A 25,870-nucleotide genomic window follows, 5' to 3' on the forward strand; every position below is an offset into this window, starting at 1 on the left:
CTAAGGGGATTCTCTTTCTTTAAAACATGTTAGAGAAGTAAGACACTTACTGTAAACTGTATTTGGCAGCCTCCCATGATATAATCTAAGAAAGAATGCATCTTGTGGATCTGCAGACAAGAAATCAAGACGTAAATTAACTGTGTACTGCTAAAATATCAGAGTGTGGAACTCCCTGAAAAAAAGTGAACTAGAAGAAGGGGCGGGACCAACTGAAAATAAGGTACAGGAAGAAAGCGTTTCATACAGTCTGAGAAAGGAACAAAAATTTAAAGAGCAAAAATACCAAAATGATTCTAAAACTATAGAAACATAAATTGACATCAAAAATAGAACTGGGCTCTATTCCTTCCCACTAGGAAGTCAATGAGAATTTTGCCATTGGCTTAGGAGGAACAAGAGCAATTTTGTATGTTCAGAGAGATGAATTTTGGAAGGGAAACACACACAAGGCCATTTGGCAAGCCTGGAGTCATGAATTTAGGACTGCCTACTCCATTGCACAACAGTAGAGACAGGACAAGAGAAATTAGAGAGGAACACTGGGGACAGTTAGCTTACTTTTGGGATCCAAGTCCTTGTCTTTACTTTTTTTAGTGGATCAGTTTCTATTGCTTTCTCCAGACAGTTCCACTTTGTTGTCTACATTTCCAAACACCATTAAAATACATCACTAGGAGCTTAGAAAAGAAACAGACAAAAAGCAAAACACAAATACCTTGCACTGGTTAAGGATAACAATGCCTGAGTTCTTGTAATTCTTCTTCTTTGCTTTGTATTTGGGGTTAATGCATTCCCATTGTACCTGTGAAAAAAAGAGGTGACTACATGAAGGAAAATTTATGTATACATTGAATAATTAGCAAAGATGGCAGTGTCTGATTTCCACAGTTGACTGAATCTTATCAATAATGGTGCACACAGAAGAAATAATTAAAAACATTAACTATGCAGAGAATTAACTTAACAGAAAAGGTCCCGAGGCAAACATCTGTCTTCAATTGTGTGCATGTGGACACAGCGCTCAGAGAGATACCCAGATTTTTGCATTGTCACTTTCCAGTCCTGTAGGTTCAGGTATTACGTGAGCAAAACTGAGGATCTTTTGAGATTATTTAAGAAGACAAAATAAAAGGGAACTTAATACAAATGAAAACACCTGATGCATTATTTTAGCTGCAAAACTGCATACACAGTATCACTGGTGTTTTCTATTAAACTTATAATTAGACAAATTCTTATCAGAGATCATATCACTCTCTCTTGAAAGAGAGCAAGAGTTTCTCCTTTCAGTCTGATAATAAAACAAAAAGTTAAGAAAACCACTAAAATGTGGAAAGAAGATGCAGCTAGTTAATGATATATTTAACAAACTAAAAGTTGTAAATTATCCCTAAGAATATATTTTTAAAACTTCTTTGAAAATGCTCTGTTTAGTTTTCTTTACAAATACTCATTTCTACAGCAAAATAGTCCTACTTTGTTACTGAAATATGTTGCCTTATTTCCATCATAACATCTCTGAGAGTCTTACTGATTTTCACTTTAAATGTTCTGCCTTCTCTGGTTTCAGCCAGACTGATAAAGCCAACTATCAGACCTTGACCACTAATTACTACAGTATTATTCATTTGTTGTTGCAGGAGTAAAACACATGTTTGCATGTGCAAGTATCCATTGGTATTTTTAAAACCAGATTTGTATGTGTATGTGTTATTAAATAAGGTTAAGAACATATTATTTTCTTTCAGGGAGGTGTTTTTAAGTGGTGGGAGAAAACAGGTGACATCTAACCAGATGCTGAGTAAAACAAAGAATATATCTCCAAAGGGAACCAGGACACTCTACTATCTAAAAATCCACATTATGATATTTCGTAATGAAACATATCTAATTGTTACAATACTGTGTCTATAGTGTAGACCTTCATATTGGATTTGTCTGAGAAAATCATTTTAGCATGTAAAATCGCTTTTATCATATGAACTTATGAACATTTTGAGCTTCAAGCCACTTCCTAACACCAATTATTTGGATGCCACTGAAGTATTTAAAGCTTGGAGTTTTGTCAAGTGTCAAAAAAGGGAAGGCAAAACATATGGCTCTGGAGCAATATGAGACCTTCTTTTGCACAGAGGAGGAGGAGTATTTTCATCACTGCATTTCTGGAGACAGGTGACAGAGCCAAGAATGGGAAAAGATTAAAAAAAATGGTCCAACTGCAGGAAGCACATCTGCTTGCTTTCCCAGTTAGCCTACAGCTCAATTATTTGTCTCGTGAAATGAATTTTCCAACTGAGAAGACATGCAGACACAGGCCCACTTGTTCAGGGGAGATCCTCCATAAACATTTTTTCTCTACTCAAGAGAGGTAGTCAGGCTTAAGTAATAAAAGCCCTTCTTTCCAACTACAGAGAGCTTGTTGTGACACAATGCAAGAGCACAATAAGCTCTTTATTTGGAAAAGCACTCTGACAGTGAGGCAAAATCTCTGCCCACGTCTTGATATGTTGCTGTCTGGCAAGATGGTTTAGCACAGTTATCTCCAAACTTATTGGAAGCATTCCTACAGAGAATCTGTGCTGTCTGTACATCATAAAGAAGTTGTAATATACTGAATAGAGAGAAAAAATAGGGGTCAGGATTTTTGTTCCTCCCTTTGCCAATGAACTACACTGGAGAGATCTCATGCTTTCCCTTGAATGTCCGAGGTGCAGTTCCTTAATTTTATCTTCCTCCAACATGAACACTTTTCAATTTCTATGTTTAGACAATAATGCCTGGCTTTTCCTTTGGAAAAAAAAGATTGTTTAAGCCTGAACATAAGGTTTATTATGTTCATGTCATTGGTTTCTGGAAGAAGTTTATACTATATGAGGACCAAAGCAGTGTAAAACTACTTCAGGGGAGAAAAATCTGCTCCTCTCAGCTTCTCTGTGATAACTGTAAAACATACGTAGGAATGTTCACCTACATTTGGAATGCAAATCACTAACATGTCATTGGGTGATGTGGATAAGAAAGCAATTGAAAGAACAGGCTAGCAAATTCCTAGAAAATAGAAAATTAGAAAACAAGAATTAATTTGCACCTATTATATCTGTTGATGTGGTAGTAGAGAGGGGAAAGGGAAAGGGAAAGGGAAAGGGAAAGGGAAAGGGAAAGGGAAAGGGAAAGGGAAAGGGAAAGGGAAAGGGAAAGGGAAAGGGAAAGGGAAAGGGAAAGGGAAAGGGAAAGGGAAAGGGAAAGGGAAAGGGAAAGGGAAAGGGAAAGGGAAAGGGAAAGGGAAAGGGGAAGGGGAAGGGGAAGGGGAAGGGGAAGGGAAGGGAAAGGGAAAGGGAAAGGGAAAGGGAAAGGGAAAGGGAAAGGGAAAGGGAAAGGGAAAGGGAAAGGGAAAGGGAAAGGGAAAGGGAAAGGGAAAGGGAAAGGGAAAGGGAAAGGGAAAGGGAAAGGGAAAGGGAAAGGGAAAGGAAGTCCTTCCCCAGTTTATGGGTAGGCTTAAAAAAATAAGACTTTTACATGAAACTCTCAATCTTTAGTAACACACCAAGATGTGGTTCTGACCTTGCCAGTTCCCACAGCTCAAGCTGAAGATGTGACAAGTGTCATTTGAAGGAAATTCCCTATACAGACCTCGTCACATCTCCAGCTCTTCCAAAGACAACAGAACTCAGAATACAGCTCTAAGCAGGTACGTAATAATGCAAAACAACTTTGAAATATTTTGTTTGTACTGTGAGGACAAGCCCAAATTTCAGTCTGCTCTTACATTCCCGGTATTGATTTGGTATCTGACATTGTTTTTATTGATTCATTTTTGTCTCTTAAATTAACTTTTCAGCTAAGTGGAAACTAATGCAAGAGTCTGCAAACTGATGATAATGGTAAACATTGTGAAATTTGGATTCATCATCCTGAAAGTCACTTAATGTTTCCTCCAAATGCCTGGCAGTTCTGGGCAATACAAGGTCTTTCCCTGTCAAACACCACAATGAATCTGAAACAGAAAACTACCTGGTTTTAAGTATCTCCTGTTTATTGAATATAAGTACTGTTGCATATGATGGTAATGAAACCCCAAACCATGCTTATGTCCCATCTATGCTCAGTTACTTAAAGAAGCAAAAGCCCTGATGTGAGGCTCATTGTCAGGTATCTGGACAAATGGGGGAAACCAGCTGAGATTCCTGAAGGATCGCACCCAATCTTGTGGACCTCAGCAGCCCTTCCAGCTCCTCCAATAACACACTGAACCTGAGGGAATAGCACTAGAGATAGTAAGCACAGTAGGGTATCTTCCTCCCCTCTCCTTTCTCTGTGTGCACATATACACGTGTTCATTTTTTTTTTAATATAGGAACACAGGAACAGATTTCTCCCTTATGTAATTCTTGTATTGCAGGAGAATCCAGGTGATTTCTGTTTCTATGACATTTTCCTCTGAATCCCTCATGCCCAAAAAAAAAAAAAAAAAAAAAGGAGAGAGACTTTCTTCTCATTAATAGAGGATATCTCCTATGAAAGGTTTTAATAGTCTTTAAATTTTTATCAAGCTTTTCTAGTTCTATTTTAAAATGTTTGAAAGATTAATATTATAAAACTGACACTACACATGTATTAAAACATATAACATATATTTGGAACTAATCATAGAATACAATAAACTAAGTATTTACTAGTATTTCACTAAAAAATACTGTCACAAAAAGTGATGGACTTGTTCTTAATTTTGTGTGTGTGTGTTAAGATTATGATGAAGGAGTAAATGATGAATTTTGGTGAGAGATGCTAAACAGAAGGCTTAGAAATGTCTATTTCAGACATACATTTAAACAACAGGATGTGTTTGCCCCTTTTTTATTGGCCATCAGTAGGAAAATAGGCTACCTGTCAGGAAACAACAGTCTGTGACAACAAGGTAATTATTAAGGAACAGAAACACACACCAAGCTATTATCCTACTTCACTGAAAAGATTTTTCATTATCAGGAAGTTTTCTTAAAAAGCATGAATTAATTTCACCTGGATCACAAACCAAAGGCCAACCAGCTTTTCCAGAATTCAGTAATTTCAGTCACTGAGAAGCAACTCTGATTCTGAAGGCATCACAACTCAAGACTTGTGAATCTCACCCAGGACCTTCCACATTTAGGAAAGGCATTCATGAATTACTCACACCACTCCTGATCAAAACAGGTGATCAATCATTCAGAGAAGAAATCTTCTCTTCTTCCTTCACACACTACTGCTTCAACCACTACCAAGCTGCCAGTGGTAGATTCACATTTATCTAAATGATGCCTGGTTTCAAGCACAAATTTCCAAGAAATCTCACAGAAGAGGCAAGTCAGCAAGCCAACCGTAAGATCATCAGATCAGAGGCTGACACTCAACATTTGGAATAATCAATACTCAGTCTAGGGTATGGAATTGAAATGGTCTAAGAAGCACCATCACCTCCTGTAGCATATATCCATCCCAAGAGGTTCTGTAGCATTTGATAGTTTGGCTACACGACTTGTAATAATAAGACGTATCTCACTTGAGGAGCAGGTTGAAGAATGGGATAGAATACTATTAGTGCTTTCTGGAGGATGAACTATGAACAATTAAAAGGCAACCTCAAGATCCTTTTCAAATCCACCAAATGGAGATGAGGTAAACTGGTGCAATGATGTGAAGTACTAGCAGCACACAGAAGACACAGTTTTTCCTGCTCACCAACACATACTACCATATTACTCTCATCCTTACCAATTAAAGTTATCTATGACAACTTGTGGAACTGACACCAACTAATACAGATGCTGCTGATGGGCAGAGGGAGCCCCATGCCACTGGTATAGCCTCCTTTAACCCTGCACAGATTTGCAGCTGGTACTTAAGGAGAGATCCCTCATCCCTGCCAATGGTAAATGTTCCCTCTTATTCTCTCCTTTTGTCTGGGAGACTGAAAAACCCTGTCTGACAATCCCTAGGATGTTTTGATTATCTTTTGACAGAACTACAGCAATGTACTGTAGCTAGCCATAAAGCTTACTGCACAAACTTAAATACAACCATAATAAAAAGTTTCATTGTGTCTCCTCAGCAACTCAAACAAGGATGTCAGACCTGAGCTCTGCTCTTCGCACTGGCTTTCACAGCAGTTGAGATCACATTTCAGATTTTGGTCCTCATCTTCAAGACACTCACTCCTGAGATGCTTTATGAAAGAATGGTTAACGCCACAGACTGAAGGATGCTGTTGGCAGTTTTATTCCTCTGACTGGAAAAAGTACTACATGGAAAACATAACATTTTCTGATTTGAAGCTACGAAAAGATCTCTTCTAGGAATGAAGGGCTACATCTAACCTACCCATCTCCTCACCCTCGTTTAACTACATTTCTCTGATGTGGCCTTCCTTATTAGAAATATCTAGCAAAACACCCACAGAATCACAGAATCACAGAATCATCTAGGTTGGAAGAGACCTCCAAGATCACCTAGTCCAACATCTGACCTAACACTAACAAGTCTTCCAGTAAACCATATCACTAAGGGCTACATCTAAACGTCTCTTAAAGACCTCCAGGGATGGTGACTCAACCACTTCCCTGGGCAGCCCATTCCAATGCCTAACAACCCTTTCAGTAAAGAAGTTCATCCTAATATCCAACCTAAACCTCCCCTGGCGCAACTTCAGCCCATTCCCCCTCGTCCTGTCACCAGGCACGTGGGAGAATAGACCAACCCCTACCTCGCTACAGCCTCCTTTAAGGTGCCTATAGAGAGCTATAAGGTCGCCCCTGAGCCTCCTCTTCTCCAGGCTGAACAAGCCCAGCTCCCTCAGCCACTCCTCGTAAGACTTGTTCTCCAGACCCCTCACCAGCTTTGTTGCCCTTCTCTGGACTCTCTCGAGCACCTCCATGTCCTTCTTTTAGTGAGGGGCCCAAAACTGAACACAGTACTCGAGGTGCGGCCTCACCAGAGCCGAGTACAGGGGGACAATCACTTCCCTAGACCTGCTGGCCACACTGCTACTTACACAAGCCAGGATGCTGTTGGCCTTCTTGGCCACCTGAGCACACTGCTGGCTCATACTCAGCCAACTATCAACCAATACTCCCAGGTCCTTCTCTGCCAGGCAGCTTTCCAGCCACTCATCTCCCAGCCTGTAGCTCTGCTTGGGGTTGTTGCGCCCCAGGTGCAGGACCCGGCACTTGGCCTTGTTGAACTTCATACAGTTGACCTCAGTCCATCGCTCCAGCCTATCCAGATCCTCCTGCAGAGCCTTCCTACCCTCGAGCAGATCGACACATGCACCTAACTTGGTGTCATCTGCAAACTTACTGAGAGTGCACTCAATCCCCTCATCCAGATCATCGATAATGATATTAAAGAGAACTGGCCCCAGTACTGAGCCTTGGGGGACTCCACTAGTGACCGGCCTCCAACTGGATTTGGCTCCATTCACCACAGCTCTTTGGGCCCGGCTATCTAGCCAGTTTTTAACCTAACGAAGCATACGCCAGTCCAAGCCACGAGCAGCCAGTTTCTTGAGGAGAATGTTGTGGGAAGCAGTATCAAAAGCCTTACTGAAGTCAAGGTAGACCACATCCACAGCCTTTCCCTCATCCACCAAGCTCGTCACTTTGTCATAGAAGGAGATCAGGCTCGTCAAGCAGGACCTGCCTTTCATAAACCCATGCTGACTGGGCCTGATTGCCTGCTTGCCCTTCAAGTGCCGCGTGATGACACTCAAGATAATCTGCTCCATGAGTTTCCCTGGCACTGAGGTCAAACTAACAGGCCTATAGTTCCCTGGGTCTACCCTCCGGCCCTTCTTGTAGATGGGCATCACGTTTGCTAGCCATCAGTTGACTGGGACCTCCCCTGATAGCTAGGACTGCCGATAAAGGATAGAAAGCGGCTTGGCCTGCTTCTCCGCCAGTTCTCTCAGTACCCTCAGGTGGATCCCATCCGGCCCCATCGACTTGCATACATCCAAGTGCTATAGCAGGTCGCCAACCATTTCCTCGTGGATAGTGAGGGCCACATCCTGCTCCCCATCCCCTTCCACCAGCTCAGAGTACTGGGTATCCAGAGAACAGCTGGTCTTGCCGCTAAAGACTGAGGCAAAGAAGGCATTGAGTACCTCAGCCTTTTCCTCATCTTTTGTAACTAAGTTTCCCCCTGCATCCAGTAAAGGATGGAGATTCTCCTTAGTCTTCCTTTTTGTGTTGATGTATTTGTAAAAACATTTTTTGTTATCTTTAACGGCAGTAGCCAGATTGAGCTCCAGATGAGCTTTGGCCTTTCTAATTTTATCCCTGCACAGCCTCGCGACATCCTTATAGTCCTCCTGAGTGGCCCGCCCTCTTCTCCAAAGATTATAAACCCTCTTTTTTCTCCTAAGCTCGAGCCACAACTCTCTGTTCAGCCAGGCCGGTCTTCTTCCGTGCCGGTTCGTCTTTGGGCACATGGGGACCCACTTAAATGCAAACCACTTTCCACCTCCTCTGCCATTTCCTCAACCCCCTTTATTCAAAGTAAACACTCCATTGAACATGTTTTTTCTTAGGTGAGAATAAAACTAAAGAAAAAAAAAAGACAAATGCTAATCATATCACACCATGTTGCACAACAGATGTTGAGACAAACTATGCACCCAAGACATACTTATGGGGTCCACAGCCAACAGCACAAATTGCCTTTAGCAGCAACATTTACATCTGAAGGATAGAGGAAAAGGAGAGAAGAAGAAGGAAGGAGGAACAGAGAGAAAGGGGAAGAGAAAAAGGGAAAGGGAAATTGCTCTTTGTTGGCCAGCCAGGAAGACAAGTGATGTGGTCCCACACACAAGCAACCTCTCCTTGCAGCATGTGATCTCCCACAATACTTTTACCTCAATAACAAAATTGTTTCCATCACGACCTGCTCAAATTGCCCATTATGCTATTAGTGGCAACTGGGGCCTGCATTCATCAGGTGCAAAAGCTGTCTGGGATGTACATGTGTATTTTGGGGTGATACTTATTAACCATTTAAATGACTATTATTACCTACTACGTCATCCAATAAAAACCTTTTTTTTTTTTCCAGACTACACTACAAAACAGGGGTTATATAAGAGGTGGGGGGAGAAGTGAGTCTCATACTAGTGGCAACTGTGTCCCATGAGAACCACCTACAACAACAGTATCAGGTTTTGCAGGTACAAGCCCATAGAGTAACTGCACAAGAGCAATAAAATGAGAGCAACAAGGGAGAAATAATGCCACAACAGCTTAGAAGCATGGAGGAGAAAAGCTGCACATTTACAGTGAAAAGCAGTCTGTGATGTTACAGGGGAAAAGGCAGCTTGCAGGATGGTAAAGGGAAGCAACATAAAGGCTTAGGCACTCAAGGCACTGTGCAACATTAAAATATTCCTGGACAGCACTCTTTTAATACAATGTGAGTTTATATAGACAAGAACAAGGTTTGACAAATGACCATGCTAACGTCCTATGCCCCTGACAGGGTAATCATCCTTTTCACTAGCTGGGGATGAAAAGAGAATACTGTTTCTCCAACAGAATAAAAAATGTGTAGTTTATCCTTCACAGCCATTCGATACTCTGGACAGCAAGGCTCTTGTCTTGTTCAACAAGCTGTTTGAGAAGAATTCTGATGTCATTTAGGAAATGTTTATACTGAAAAGTTTCACCCTTTACCACTTTCACATGGCATCTTTCCCAGCCATAGCCACTTACATTCAAAATTGGGGTGCTATCATAACACTGCCCTTGTTAATGTTCAATCTGGAATTAGTTTGCCTTTTTAGATAGGTTTTACTTCCACTCAGGTTCAGTTTGGTTTAAGTTTTGGCAGGTAACACTTCATGTAAGTGATGTAAAAGCTGCAAAAATACAGCCCAGTCTCTTGTAAATGGGTCTTAATCTTCTAACTTAATTTGACTCTGAGAAAGCAAAGCAGGGTTTCATTTACACTCAGGTTCTGTCCAGGATGTATTTGTAATGGGTTAATACATGAGTGATGTATATATATATCAGTGGTATTTTACATATAAGCAAAATATGCAAAACTCTAGAACATCAATAGAAGATACACGGAAGAACAGTAGAAACTTCTCGACCTATAGAATAGCATGACTGCACCACTTAATAAACACCTTTTGTCTCTGTTAGCTTGCTATTAACCCATTGTAAACAGAACCCTAATGTAAAGCTTGAATAAAGTTTATTATGCACTTATGTTTAGTATTGAGATCACCATGAAGCAGTGACTACAAATTATCAGCAGATTAGAAAGCCAACATTTTAAACTTCCCCTCAGAGGATTTATCAAAACACCTTCAGGATTAAGTAATAATAGGAAATGACAATTTCTCAAATTAGATATGCCAAATCATTTATCACATTCAATAATTACCATCAACTCCAATTTGAAAGGACCAAGCTGACATAAAGAAGTGAAATTATTAATAACCTAACAACTTCATTTTCCTTTAGGACTGTAATTCATAAGACATTTCAGAAACTGATTAGTTTCATTATGATGGGTTCAATTTAGAGCTGATATCAATAAATGCAGCACATGAGAAATGGAGAAAGATGGAGAATGACCCTCACCCAAAAAAGGCTGTAGGCCAGCTGGGGAATGCTTTGAGTACCCAGACTGTGTCTCTGCTTTGCCATAACAGCACAGCACCTTATAGAAACTATATTCTTAGGCTCAATGCCTAATAAATATTAGCAGAAAGAAAAGAAAATATTAGCAGAAAGAAATGCCTGTGGAATGTGAACTAGAAAAACAGCCTAATTATTTCAGGCATGGAAGTACAGGAAAGGTTGCTTTTTGCATTTTCAGGTTATCATGTCCAGGAACATACAGGAGATAAACAGAACAATTGAACTTCCAAGAAATAATGAGGCAATGTCATCTGCAGCATTACAGAATTGTCTGAGGAACAGAGCTCTACAAAGCTTACATACTGACACTGCTTGGGTTGTCTCCACTTACCTGTCTCCCTTCCATAGCTCCTCGCATTTCCTTGAAAGTCGAGCTAAATTCTCCAATGAAGTCATGCTTTCCATTGGAATCCCAGTCCCAAACTATGCACTGAGGAGAGAAAAGGGAAAAGAACATAGGAGCACATTTTTCTTCAGACAGAAAACAGGTTTTACTGACAAGCACTACAGGAAGAATTATGATATGCACTAGATGGAATGTTTCATCCAGAAGGAAATCACCAGTGATATTAAAAAAAAAATTCTTGTCCAGATCAAAATGAAATGACAAGTGGAATCTCAACACAACTTGCTACTGACAGCTTTGTGTTACCGAATTGGCTGATGAAAGCAAGGTCATGTATTTTAGAAGGAAAAGATTCATCTTTTAGCTAGGTGTAAAATTATTATGTATGTTTGCATGTTCATGCTGAAGTGGTGTCCTGAATTAGGAGTAACCTACCTCACTGAAGTGCTTTACAAATATCAATTAATTTTCAAAACACTAGTTTCTGTGGTCAAATGTTACTCCTCTCATTTTTACAGTCAGTGAAGATGAGACAATAGTTACAGAGATCATCATGAATAATCTCAATGAGCTTGAGCTGTAAGAATTTATGTTGCAGACATTTCTAAATAAAATTCAGCTAGCCAAGACAAAATGCAGAGCAGTGACTACAAGCTTTGTTAAATATTATTTTTAAAACTAGCGCAAAGACAACAAAGGGGCTTACAACATTAAAGTACAAAATTCCCAATTCAGCTTCATGGTCTCACTAGCTAAAGCTTGCATACATTGACAGAATCAGGAGCTTTTACTCACAGCATCTTGCTACCAAACAACAGTTTTCCTTATTATTTTTTTTTTAAGTAGAATTGCTTCAAAGCCTTCTCTGCAGTCACATGAGCACTGTGTTGGCATTTGGCTATCAGATGGCTTTGAGGGTAACTTTGAAGTTGTGGTAGAGGTACTCTCTGCTGAGAAAGGCAGGAATGACCATAACTGGGGGTGATGGGGCAGCAATTGTGGGGTACCAGGTTTAGTGACGGTAGGTTTCATCAGGCCTCTTCATCTGAGACAGGCTCAGTGCTTTTAATCCAACACCAGCAGTCAGACAACACAGGAGTAAGACAGGTTTGCTGCTCAGCAAGTTCTCAGACTCAATCTTTTTGAAATTTGCCTAGTCCAAAGGGGCACTTTAAGTTCACCCAGAGTTCACCCACTGAGACCACCAGATTTTGACTGGACCTCAAGCATTAAATATTTACAGTAAAGCATTTTAGTGGAAAAGCCTTCCACTTCCTCTGGCTACACTTTCTAGCCAGCCTTTTAATGTGGCTCCATTTATACTGAATAACACAGTCAGAGTTGGTATCTAAGCACTGTGGCCAATCCCTTTTCACTGCACCACCAAAAGAGTGGTTTGTAAATTCAGTTTGAGGGTGTGAGACTTGACAGAAAGCTTGCAGCAATGGCAAAATGACCAAATTCTTTAAGTAAGAGCAAAAGGACAAAAACTTTCATGAGAGAAAGACTAACAGCTTAATACAAGTGGGGTCTCACACAAAGTCTGCCACAACAGATATTCATCATCTAACAACCTCCCATCACAGCCATAAATTAATAAATAGCATCTTCTGCACAAAATATTTGTCCACATGAGGTGCATTGACTTGAAGCATAGGTAGGAAGGTATTTGATCCGTAAATCTAAGCCAGTTTACTGAATTTATTAAGCTATTAAGAGCTCATGCACCTCAGCTGCCTTTGTAGAAGGAACACAGGTGGTGATTTCATTAAATTTATACCCAGGACTCCTCCATGCACTATATCACCACCCACATTATCATTTAGGTTCCTTTTTTCATAATGACAGTAGCCTTTTTTTTGAACTTTCAATACTATTCTACTTAGCCTCAGGAAGAGATTTGGTTTGATGCAAGGGGAGTTTCTCTGATCCACACAGAAGATGTGTAGCAGTACTAAAAAGAACTGCTCACAGGGAAAGAGTACAAGCATATGCCATATTGCTCCAGACATTAATCAGTAGAAATAGCTCACTGGTCAGGCAAAGTTCTGTTTCGTAAGACTGTTATTTTGCTGTTCTATCACCTGCAATTTTGCTTACTTTCTTATGCAGGGAACCCAAAGGAGAGTAAGATCTCCAGATGATATTCAAAAAGCAATCATATTTTTCTCCAAGACACAGAGTTCCCTTTTAATTGCTTTGACATTGGCAGGGAGGGGGGATAGAGGCAGGGAGATGGGTTCCTCTGTGTTTGTTTATAGACAACATTTTGTACAGCAGTAATCAAATGAGAGTGGGTTTCTGGTTCTGCTAGTGGTAACATTGCCTGGAATATAACTAGACACAGTATTTTTATCACTAACAGCCCTGGTGAATTCTTCTGATGAGATCTTCATTAAAAATCACTATGCGCTTACCAACTACAATTTTTAGAAGAGCTGGTAACAAAAAAATAACCAAGAAAAAATAATTTAATTCACAAAACAATCTGAAAATATTTCTATTTCATACAGCTTGAAAAGGCTTCCTTTTCACTTTCTGTGAAATTTCCTATTAATGTAACTTATTTTTGTATTGAAACTACTTTCTAAATATTTCATGAAAAAATGGATTTCAGAGATAAAGCATGACTTAAAAAGATTCTTTTTTTCCTGTAATGATTGTGTAAATGGTTTAAGATCCTAGAAGGAACACTAAGTAAAAAGATATGTCAAAACCTCATAGCAAAATTGACATAAATGTGCAAAATGCTGGCTAATTTTCAAAATGTTTTCAGAAAAAAATATTTCACAAACAAACAAAATATTTATTGTGAATTTTTCAACAAGCTTTACTTTGCCGGTTCTATCTTTACACTCTGTTAGAGCATAAAAACAAGAACAGACCTAACAGACCTCCAGGAAAATGTGCTTTGAAACACTTCTGCTAGAATGCTAATTCTTAGGAGGAGGGAAAAGCTCTGACTGCTGATTTGTGTTGAGAATTTTAACTGGAGATGAGCAAAGTTAAGTTACATTTAAAATGCCCACCCAAGCAGGGATCCAACTTCTTGTTTGTCTCAAGCTAGAGGTTTGCTAACTTTAGCTTTCAGAAAGCCAGATGGTACTTTAATCTTCATACTGGCTTCATGGAAAAGACAAACAATGACAGTATTATCTCAGTACCATTTGCACAATTACAGCAAAGGGAGAAAGGGAGCTCTTGCAAGTACAGCCATTACAACTTCCTTTTTTCAGAGCTTCACATGGGGCCATAGAAATTAATTGTTATTCTCTGAAAAACATGCTGTACACATGAAAGATTCTGCATTTTAACTGCCTGTGAAAAATATTTTTAAAACATACAAATACTGGGGCCCAGAAGTTTTTATAAAAACCTACCAAAATAAGCAGGGAAGCACCTTTGCAAATTATGCAGAATCAGGTAAAGACCAGATGTGGTAGTCAGAGGATTATTTTCCTATGAAATATTTTAAAGGTTTTTGTTTGTTTGTTTTTTAAACAAGTCCCTATGTGCTTTTCAAAACAAATCCTCATAGATAATCCTTTATCTCTAGGTAGACCTTAATGTATTCCTTGGATCTGCCCTCTTACAGGTTGCTTAAGCAGGTGATTAATAGCATACTTAAACTCTATTAAAAGTCTCATTAATTAAGTAAGTTTTCCATATGTTTAATTTTAAACACTAGTAAATCAGTGTTCAGATAACCAGTGAAAGAATTCAGTCTTTTACCTCTTGGTTACAAGTTCAAATACATGGAATAAAAACTTCTGACTGTCTAATCCTAGATGGTGATGGAATAGTGTTGACTGGAAAGATGGACAACATCCTCCATCCCTGCATGGTCCTTTCCATCTTCCCAAAATATTTGCTGCTGCAGGGAAAGAGAACACTGCTTCAAGATTTCTCAAGGAACTGATGCCTGATTGAGGTAACTAGTATACCTGCTACTAAAAGAGGAGCTGAAAGGATCAAGCCCTGGGTACATGCACTTTCATTCCTATAGCTTTTGTTTTAAGTGCCACAAAATCAAAGATTTCCTTTAGGGCTGAAATTGAACTTGAACTGAATTGAAATTGAAATTGAACACTCGGGAAAGGAGGGGGAAGCCTCCATTTTAGGAAGAAAAGGGTCTTTCAGGTGGATGCAGATGGAAATTTCCTCTGATTTTATTTCTGTCTAGCTTTCTCACTGAGCAGAGACATTGGCAACACTCTCACTACAACAGGAACTTCCGAGCAGCATGCAAGAAAAAATGTATTTGCACTGGAGATGCAACTGCATGGGCTTCTCTGGCAGAATTTCCTAGCCTTGCTACCTCTGTGTGAGCAAAAAACTTGCTCATTTTTTTAAACTATATTTCACTAAAATATAATTTGGATTTTATTAACCATTCTCCAGCTCCAGTCAGTACTTATGTCCTATGGTGTGATGATGCTGAGATAAGAAACTAAACGATTTCCAAACCCAGTGTCTCTCACAGATTGAGGCAGCATTCTTGTTTGATAATTCAACAGCAAAAGAACAATTCCTACCTCAGATTTTGACCATATGATCCAAACTCAAACTTTATTTTTTAAAGTTTTATTCATGTGGCCTGACTTGACACAACAGAGTGGTGTTCCAAGTCTCAATATATGAGTTGGACAGTATTTTCACTAAGCAAAATTCCTATGTAATTGTCATAAAAGAATTCTTGCCATGCTCACCGTCCTATTTAGCTTCGACCACAAGGAGAACTAAGAGCGAAGACTGACCACTGTAAGTACATGGTTGTGTGTGTAGGTGCAGAGGTTATTTTCCCAATATACCTTTGGGAAAAGGCTTAAAGTGATTTGTCCCCATTAGGTTGTCATAGTGAGACAACCATTATATGTAGCACCTTTGTGCAGTGGTAATGGAGAGACTTGTAACTTAACCTTGTAATTTATGACCCAGCCCAAAACATGGTCAGAAGGTTAGTTTTTAATAGACTGGCAGTGAGTCTCATGACTAAATCCTATCTGGAGGTTGCTGACAGCTAGACCATGGAAATATACTTCCTGAAAACAATCCATTTGAGTTGCCCTCAGCCAGCCAGACACTGTAGATTACAGAATGTACAAAGCCACGAAAAACTAAGAAATTCCCAGTTCTGCCAGCCTGAGTTTCTCTAGCTGTGCTTGTGCTCAAAGTCCAAACACAAAGTGTTAGTATTATTTGTGCTGGTATTAGCTTGCCACCTAGGTGGAGAGGTACAGTTCTGGACCTCTAACAAATCTCCTAACAGCATAACAACTTACTTAACTTAAAACACTTCATTAACTTGGGACCACAAGACACCAGCTTGAGTGGGACAGAAGATCAAATGTCCACTCTCCAACTGCCTTCTCCCAGAAAAAGGGCAAAACCACCAAAAAGGCAGCAGCCCCAGGCATCCAAAATCCTTGAATATGAAGCTCCCTAGTCTGATCTGTCTCTGATGCATGCAGGAACCTAGCTCATACATTGCATAAAAGAGAGATTTCTCTGTGTGGTGTTACTTCAGTATCTATCCTCTGAGACTCAATAAGGAGTGAAATGGATACCTTTTAAGGAAGAAATTATCTTTGCTCATTAAATGCCTGCAGTCCCTAACGAGGTTTTGGGGCAACAGTACAGGACAAGTGGTTAAATTCTGAACAGAAACTGTCTTGGGTGGCTTTTCCTTACACTTCTGTGAAACGAGGTATTTTGTGGATATGACAATGAGGAGAATGCTCATTTTTGGACCTGAATGTAATAAATTACAGCCAGTCAGTTACAATGCTTTTACCTTTAAACTTTAAACTAAAGTAACACCACAGTAATTTTTAGGTAAGTGTTTATATGACACCTATTATCTCTCAGAGAAACAAAATCTTGAGGCAAATGTCAGTGACCTGCCCTGCTTCTATAATCACCCCAACTCGCCAGGTGGCATAAGCGACCTGTGATCAGCGACATCTTAGTAAAATAAATAAAAAATAAAAATAATAATAAAATAAAAATTCAGAAAAGCCCAACAGAGAAAGTAAAAAAAATCTGAGAAAAAAAAAAAAAACTTTACTTGATCTTCAAAGTGATTTTTTCTGGAACAAATTTTTCTCAGTCTGTGTCTCATCTGGTTTATTATTACTTGATAACGAAGTAAACCTACTGTACCTCCCTGAAGTGTATCTACCCCATTTGGAATACTTCAAAGAAGGTCTTTTTATAGGAAGGTCTTTATCCACTACCTATACATTCTCCCCACTTGGGTATGAGAAAAGGTATGTGAAAACTTCAGTACAAAAGCTGAAACACTTCATGTTATCCTACTTCCATATTCATGATGTTCCAAGGCTCGAATCTTCATTACCCACATCACAACCCTGGGTTACATACTGGAGAATAAATCGGTCTTTCTTCCTTTGTATGAAATTCTTCAATCCGTGTTTTTCTCTTCCAAGCTGGTCATCACTTAGTTTTCTCTTTTCAGTAGCTGTCCTTCTCCAACAATTTAAAATAAACTTTTTTTTATGCCTCATTTTAGATTTCCTCTGAAGTTGGGCTCCAGTGAGAATAGACTGTACCAGATGTAATGAACCGATGTTTCTTGCGAGTCTCTCACTGGCTGAAGTAAAGCCTTCTTCAGAGCACTGTAGACAAAATATTTGAACTTTTTCCTCTCAGGAAGATTAACTCCATTTTTCAAACTGTTTCCGAACTACTCAAAAAACTGGACTAATGGCAGAAAAAGAGCTTATACCCTACATTGTTAGGCTTGTGCAGCCTCTATGAAGGCAACCTAGAAACAACTTCGAAAGTTATCTTCTTGACTACAGAGCCTCACTCTTTTTGAGAACTACAGCTTTTTTTCTGCTGAATTTGAATTGACTGATCCTCACGAGTAGACCAGCGTAGCTGAGTTTGCTCCAGTAGAATCAGTTAAAATCCCAGCTCCATTACAGGCAATGAGATGTTTCCTATTAACTTTAACAGGTGCTAGGATTCCATCAATACCATTGTGCTTCACCTCCTGTATGTAGACAGTGGTAATTGATACATTACAGTTGACAGGGTTGTATTGGATTCAGATCCTTTGCCTATTGACACAGAAGGAGATTTGAGATAGACACCGATAACTTCCTCTTGGTTAATGGCAAGTGACTCAGCATTTCCTTCCACATCCTACAGTAAGTATAGTACCCAAGACCACAGTCAAAACACAAAGAAAAATAATCTTGCAGTGGATCTAAGCTTATGATCCATTTGGTTTCAAAATTATCTGCCTGGGAGAAAGAAGAGTGAAAGAAGGGAAAATTCACAGTTTTCTACAAAGAATGGCAGGTCCTCTGATTTAAGATCAGAGTGAGTGAGTCATGCTTTATTGATAGCTGCAATACAACACCAGCCTGAGCCTATTTCACTTCTTGCCAAATGAAAAAAGGGACCATTTGCAGAACCATCATCACCAACCCTATCTCTCTATACCACCACTGGAGATTTGAGCACATCAGCAGTGGCTCTGCAATGACAGGAAGCCTCACAAATGGATGTTGTCTCTATTTGACAGCTCCCAGCACGTAAAAACCATCAGGATAATTTCAAAACCAACTAACTAAAAACCATAGCTTGTTGATTACCCTTACTTGTATTACAAGGGTATCTAAGAGCCTCAGACACAGAACTTTCACCCTCTTTATTGCTTACATATGCACCCCTCAGATATTTCCCTGAAATAGAGAAATACACTAAAATAAATTACATTTGAGAGAGCAACTTGTAACTGGATTTTCAATGACTGTAGGTTACAATGGTGACAAAAAGACATCTACTTTAAAGTCACAGTTAAGTTTATGCAACAGTCAGCATATATGGAAGAAACAGTGCAGTTACTAAACAAGTTCAGCATGGATGTGAATGCACACTTAGATTTGCAAACTGGCTTGAAACAAATGTCTGTGTAGTTATATTGCTTGCCTATTAAATTATTAATAACTACACTTTTTATGGTAAGGACAAAGAACTCCTTGCTAATTACATTTTTTTTTCTATTTTCTCATCCAAAACACCCCTAGCAACTTAATATGCAATACAAAAATGGAATAATTTTTACGTATCCTGCTTGTATTCATGAAGACTTAATTGTCTGAGAGACAAAAGAGCACTCTGGAGCACCTTTAAAACAAATATAAAACAGTGACAGTCCATCTGAGTCAATGAGGTTTCAGTTTTTGAGCCTATGTCTTTGCCTGAATAGTCCATACCATAATATTAAACTTTTTACACATGTAATAAACACATAAAACAATAGCAATACATAATAAGAGCAAAAACATTTGCAAGCACTGTCCTAAAATTCATTTAGTGCTTCATGAGTGAGATTATCAGTACCTCGCATGTAGTTTTCTCCATGAGCATCTCTCCTTAATTCACAGTTTGTCCTGTCCTTATGCAAAACAATATACTTTCCAAAACTTTTAGGAGAGGTGACAAATTAGTTTACCTACATAGTAGTGCGTCCCTTCATTACCAGCATATACCTGAGATTTATACCCACCCGGCAAACAATCTTGTGTGCCAAAAAGGCATTGCTTATCACCAGGCCTCTCTGATGTACCTATTGGAGAAGCTGCAGACACATCAGTGAAATCTATCATAATTTGTTGGTGCATATCAGTAAGCTCTCAGACAGAACAAGACTCTAGTTCCGACTGTTTATTCTCGGTTCCTAAACAAAAGACTCAAGTTAGCTTTATCTTGTGCTTTCAGTCAGCAGATAAAAATCAACCATTGTCTAGAGCAGGGAAGGAAGATGATGTTGGTTGGCAGTAAGAGTACAAAGTGCTCTTCCCTACCAGAGCAGCAGGAATCTGCCCCCAAACACCACTTATAATAATGAGGACTGTGTACACAAAGTGACTGATTGCTCTGTTCTTTCTGTTGTCAACCAGTGGGGGAGTTAATTACACGTGTCTCTTATATATCATTCCAAAAGAATGACCTGGCAAATGGCATTGGGTTTAATGGTCCTGAACCAGTCACTCTGTTCAGTGGATAATACCACTGTATGAACAGACATAGAGGTGGATCTTCCCAGTTTGGGGTAATTTATGAAACTAATACTGGCACAGGTTTCAAACATGGAGAGTTTTTAGCATGAAGCGGACAAGAAATCAATTAACAAATATGAAGCAATTTTGAATGTTTACTAAAATAATATTTTAAACCATGTTTCCTAAGGAAAACAAAGAACTGAAATATTTAGATTTCTAGATTAATTAGAGACACGATGCATAGGCCACTACAGCTGAAATGGCTAAAACAACATAAGAGGTCAATGTTAAAGGTTAAACCTAAGCTTAATTTAAGGGTGAAGATCTGTGAGAATAAAGGTCATGATTCCTCTTATTGTATTCACATAGAGGATTTTTAAAGCCCTTTCGTGTGAAACCTCTGCTGATTTTTTTTGCATTTGTCACAGCAGTGATCACTGGGTATAAGTGGTCTCATTTCAGGTTTTAGTGTTTTGGTTTTTTTTGTTGGTGTTGCTCTGAGCTTCAGTTAGCGCCATCATACAAACATATTGTTGCCTGAAGGTGAACGCTCCATATACCTCCTTTCGATTACCACAGAGATTATTTATTTAAAAAGAAAACCTCCAGCCTCTTTTAGCACTGCTTTTAAGTTAGTTTTCTGGCAAGAGACTTGGTTTATGTCCTATATTGTATTTACTGTTGAATTAATCTCCTGCACGGACACTGAAAGCATCTCGATGAAGGATCTGAGCCGCTGCACTGCCACAAGCTCTTACAGCAACATATCATCAAAAATTTCCAGTAAGAGTTAAATTAAGACCATGACATGGTGTCTGGATCTTTCAAAAAAGATTACATATCAGCTAAATAGCAAATATTTTCCTCTTTCTTGGAAGCTTACAAGCTAAGAACATGAAACAGATGGTAACATTCTCAACATACAGCATAGCTTTTATGTAACTGTTCAGACCTCTGTTTTTTGTACACACAGAGTAACCTAGTTTTTTTTTTTTTTTTTTTTCTTGTACTGGATAGAAAATAGGCCTTAACAGACTATGTTAGCGGTCCGCCTAAAACTATGTAGACTTCCCTTTTCTATGCATTTCCCGCTTGTATCCATTCAAGTGTTTTACAAATGTAAATTACAAATGTTAAGTTCTTACTTAAACTACTCCTTATTTTCCTGGTTTGTCTCTTCCCATAACAATGAATGTCATGCTTTCTATAAGTAAATATGCCACATGGTGGGATGGAAACTTGAGACTGAGCTTGCTGGGAAAATTGATGCATGAACAGGGAGCTCTTGCATTTGCCCATCGTCAGATCTTTTTCCAGCATCTTTTGAGAATCACAGAATCACAGAATGGTTTGGGTTGGAAGGGACCTTAAAGATCACCTCGTTCCAACCACCCTGCCATGGGCAGGGACACCACCCACTAGATCAGGTTACTCAAAGCCCCATCCAGCCTGGCCTTGAACACCTCCAGGGATGGGGCATCCACAGCTTCTCTGGGCAACCTGTTCTAGTGCCTCACCACCCTCAGAGCAAAGAATGTCTTCCTTATGTCTAGTCCAAATCTACCATTTTTTTTAGTTTAAAACCATTACTCCTTGTCCTATCACTCATAAAGAGTCCCTATCCTGCTTTTTTGTAGGCTCCCTTTAGATAGAATCAGGAAGGAGCAACCTGGAAACCCAATGTGCTCAGCATCATGGTTACTCTGTGTGACTGGCAGGTTTTGGCATATATAGAATTGATCAGAACAGTTGGAAGGAACCTACAGAGATCATCAAGTCCAACCACATGACCTCTTTAGGGCTAATCAAAAGTTAAAGCATATTATTGAGGACATTGTCCAAATGCCTCTTAGACACAAAGGTATGTGGCATGAACTACCTCTCTAGGAAGCCTGTTCCAGGGTTTGACCACCCTCACAGTACAGAAAATTTTCCTCATGTCCAGCCTGAACCTCCCCTGGCACAGCTTTGAGCCTTTCCCATATGTCCTGTCATCAGTGACCAGGGAGCAGAGACCAGCACCTCCCTCTCAGCTTCCCCTCCTCAGGAAACTGCAGAGAGCCATGAGGTTGCCTCTTGGCTTCCTCTTCTCCACAATAGACAAGCCAAATGTCCCCAGCCTCTCAGCAGCCTCTTCTGAAAAAAAGATATGGAAAGACTAGGATATGGAGGGAAGGGAGAAAACTGTGGTAGACTATAGGCTGAGGAAAGCAGAACCACTGAGATTTCCATATGTGTGAAATGATCTAGAAATCAGATGAAAGCCTGAGCCTAATGAGGTAACTGAGTGCTTTGTTACAGCATTAAGTGAGGCCAGATTCTTCCCCTATGGAGTGGGTGAGACACTGTGTAATGTACATATATACACACACACATATAATTTAGATTATATTTATATTAATATATAACAAAATATATTATAAAATACATTAAATATTATCTTATTACATGTATTGCCCAAACCAACAATTAAAATCATATATAATCATTGCTTTATATGAAAAGGAATATATATCCTTCCCTGCTTCTTGAACAAGGAAACATGACGACGTGTAAAGTTACTCACAAGGAAATTCAGCCATATATATAGGAACTAAAAGAAGGAGTCTGACAGCTTTGTGTGAGTGTAGCAATATGCCTAAGGGCGTAACAATTTTTCTAAGAGATAAATAGTTCACTGCACACAGAACACACTAGAAAGTAGTTCAGACCTTGAATCACTACTTTGACTTTTTTTTTTTTCCCAAATATGCAAAGCAAAACATGTACAAACAAGTAATTCATTTGATTAATTTTGTATCCCTCCCTCTTCGGAACTGTCTACAAACAGATGATGATTTTTGTGAAATGATATATTACTCCGAAGAGTTTCTGTGCTTACCCTATTTCTCACTTGTGAGCAATTTGTTGTGGCTGAGTGAAGGTTCAAAGTTTGGTTTTAAACAAGCCCAATAAAATTCTGACGTATTCACAACATATTCACAAATAAGAGTCCAAACTGTCCAGCAGTGAAAGCAGTGGTGAGAAGCCCAGTATTACGATTTTCAGGAAGGAAATACCTACTCAAAAGCAGTTTCTTGGCATGTTTTCCAGTGTCAAGTTTTATCTTTGGGACTTCTCTGTTTTTATTGAACTATCAATTTTCCAACAGACAACTAGCAGTTCTGAAAATATTCTAGTGTCCAACCACCTTTCCACCATTAAAATAAACAAATAAAGATTAACCAAATGAAGAAATTTACATATGGCTATAATCAGTGGCAAATTAAAAAGGAGGGAAAGATAAACCTTCGATATACCCCAAGACATGATTTTGGCAAAAGATAGTAGTGATGACAAATACTCTGCACCAGACTGTGACTGGCACTGACATAATTTGAGTGATCCCTTAAGTGACAGGGTTATGGGGTGGATTTTTCTGTGCAGGGGCACCCTCCAAATTCAGGAGGAGATCAAAACTCACTGAAAAAAAATATATATATATATACACACACATATATATATATAAAATTGCTGCAACTCCAAGTGCTGTTGCAGCATCTGGAATGTGCCGAAATCCTCCTTCAAAGGACAAGAGAGATGACCCTGTTCACTGGCCTGATTCCAGCACAAGCAATTAAATTTCTACCAACTCAACAACTCCTGCAGTTCAGCCCGCAATACTATTATTTGTCGCTTCCTGCCCTGAACTGTCACAGAGCGTTTCCGCATGCTCTTGAGAAGTTGCCACAGTTCTCTCCCAGAGGTAGGTGCCTACCAGCAGCAGATGAAGCCTTCCTCACATGCACGACTTTGCAATTACCGTGTTGAAAGCAACTAAGAGCCAAACCCTTCACTGTTCATGGTTCTATCATCTTTCCTTGGCTGAATTAAATCTAGGCGTAGTTGAGGACGCCTAGGTTGTAAAGAACAACTTAAAATACTTGCACTTCTATGGCTAAACATCGTAGAATAAAATGGAAACATTATACGTATCTGCTCATTTTCTATTTACTTATCAGCACTTCAAATCAGCTATGAGGCGATACAAGAGTTACGAGATTAAATGAAAGAAAATGGCTGACTGTCTGTGACCTTTCTGTAAGAATAAATCCCCTACATTTCAGTACGCCTGCTCTCAAGTTAAAAAACAAACAAACAAACAAAACAAAACAAACAAAAAAAACTAACATACCCCATACTGAAGAAAACTACAAGGTAGACTGGGAGAAAAATGATATAATTATCATTCCAGAATATATTTATGGTGTATAAAACTAGTAAACAGTTTTGGAAAAAAGCAGCAATGCCTGGTACTGCTGAGTTTAGCAGAGGACTTGGGTGATTCTCAAGGAAAGAAATGCAGCATTTGGGAAAAATGAGAACTTCAGCAAAGACTGTAGCTTATACTCTAAAACCAGACTTATAATAGGTGAGCTCTATGTTTGTACTCCAAATAAATGGTAGAAATCACAGAGCTTAGATACCTAAGTACTCTTTCTGAATAAGCAATCAGGTACTTAGATTGCTTAAACAACCAAAATTATGCCACAAATAACTGGAGGTGAATAAAAAGAGGCCTAGTTAAAACCGAGCTGATCATTCATTCCCTAATGTCAACATTTTGTCAGATTAATGTGCAATTTCCTTTGCATTCAGGAAAATGATGTAGGTGTGGACATTCTTTCATTACTCTGCTAGGTGAATTACGAAACTATCATTAAAATAATTACCAATGGAAGAAGAAGGTGAATCAAACATTTAATTCCATGTAATTATAACCCCTATTTCCTCTTTAATGTGGGTGATTTATCTTGCTATGATTAAAGGACGTGAGGACACCTAAGCAAAACATGTGCCTGTATCAATACGGTAGTTATTAAACAATGATCATAATTCAGTAAAAAAAAAAAAAAAAAAAAGAGAGAATATTCAGGCAGAATAAAGGGATTTGTCTGGCTGGTCACTACATATTCTCTGAAGACTACCCACAAAGCAAAGTAATTGAAAAAAACAAATCAAAGTAATAAATACCAAGTTCATCCTATTAAGCAACTGCAACTGGAACTAACAGGATTTTTGAATATCTTTTCTACTTCATCATGTTCCTTCTCCCAGTTTCCCAAACCATGTGGTATGTTTGCACATTGCCTCTGTACAGTTCACCGCTTTTTAGAAAGATATTCTCATACATTCATGTAAAGCACAAATTACTCTATCTTTAATGACAGAGAAAAGTAAGAAGATAAAGCACCAGCAACGATGTCAAAACCCACATATTATAAATAATAATAGTCAAGAATTCATAACAGAATACTCAGTAGTTGGGTATCCCTTGGCAGTGGCAGACAAGTTTCCCTATTAAAAGAGAGAGAGAGAGAGAGAGAGAGAGAGAGAGAGAGAGGGAGAGAAAGAAAGGAAGGAAGAGAAAAACCCACAGACAGATGGGGACACAAAAGAAAAACATGAATCAGCCATTCTGATTGTACCTTGTCAATAAAAACAAAAAAAATCTCTTTTCAAACAGTTTAGTCAGGTTCCAAGTTCTCCTTATCTGTGATGTGTGCACAGGGACTGAAATTTGCAGTTAAGTGTTTTAGCAGGTTCCAGCACACTCAGTATCATACAAAGCTACAGAGAATAATGCTACTGAGCTTTATTGTATGCCTCTGACAAGTCACCAGTTCAAAGATTTTAGTTTCATTGACTTCCTTTTCAAGGCAAATAGTGAGAAAATTATGGAAATGTAAATAAAGCAGCTTTTCTTAAATTGTAGTGAGTGCTACAAATGACTGATTATTGTCATCCTTCATGTTACTATGTTCCGT

General features: G+C 39.0%; 1 protein-coding gene across 2 annotated transcripts in view; it reads right to left on the minus strand.

Annotated features, from left to right (window-relative positions):
• CPNE4 (copine 4) overlaps positions 1 to 25,870 on the minus strand; it is a 243,803-nt gene that overhangs the window by 43,757 nt on the left and 174,176 nt on the right. For both annotated transcript variants that reach the window (XM_050708809.1, XM_035549705.2), the window contains exons 8-10: positions 11,011 to 11,109; positions 719 to 805; positions 51 to 110 (exon numbers count right to left, since the gene is read on the minus strand). In XM_050708809.1, coding sequence (XP_050564766.1) covers positions 51 to 110; positions 719 to 805; positions 11,011 to 11,109 — 246 coding nt within the window. The remainder of the gene's footprint in view (positions 1 to 50; positions 111 to 718; positions 806 to 11,010; positions 11,110 to 25,870) is intronic.

Source organism: Cygnus atratus, chromosome 2 (assembly GCF_013377495.2).
Source record: "Cygnus atratus isolate AKBS03 ecotype Queensland, Australia chromosome 2, CAtr_DNAZoo_HiC_assembly, whole genome shotgun sequence".
NCBI classification, from domain to species: domain Eukaryota; kingdom Metazoa; phylum Chordata; class Aves; order Anseriformes; family Anatidae; genus Cygnus; species Cygnus atratus.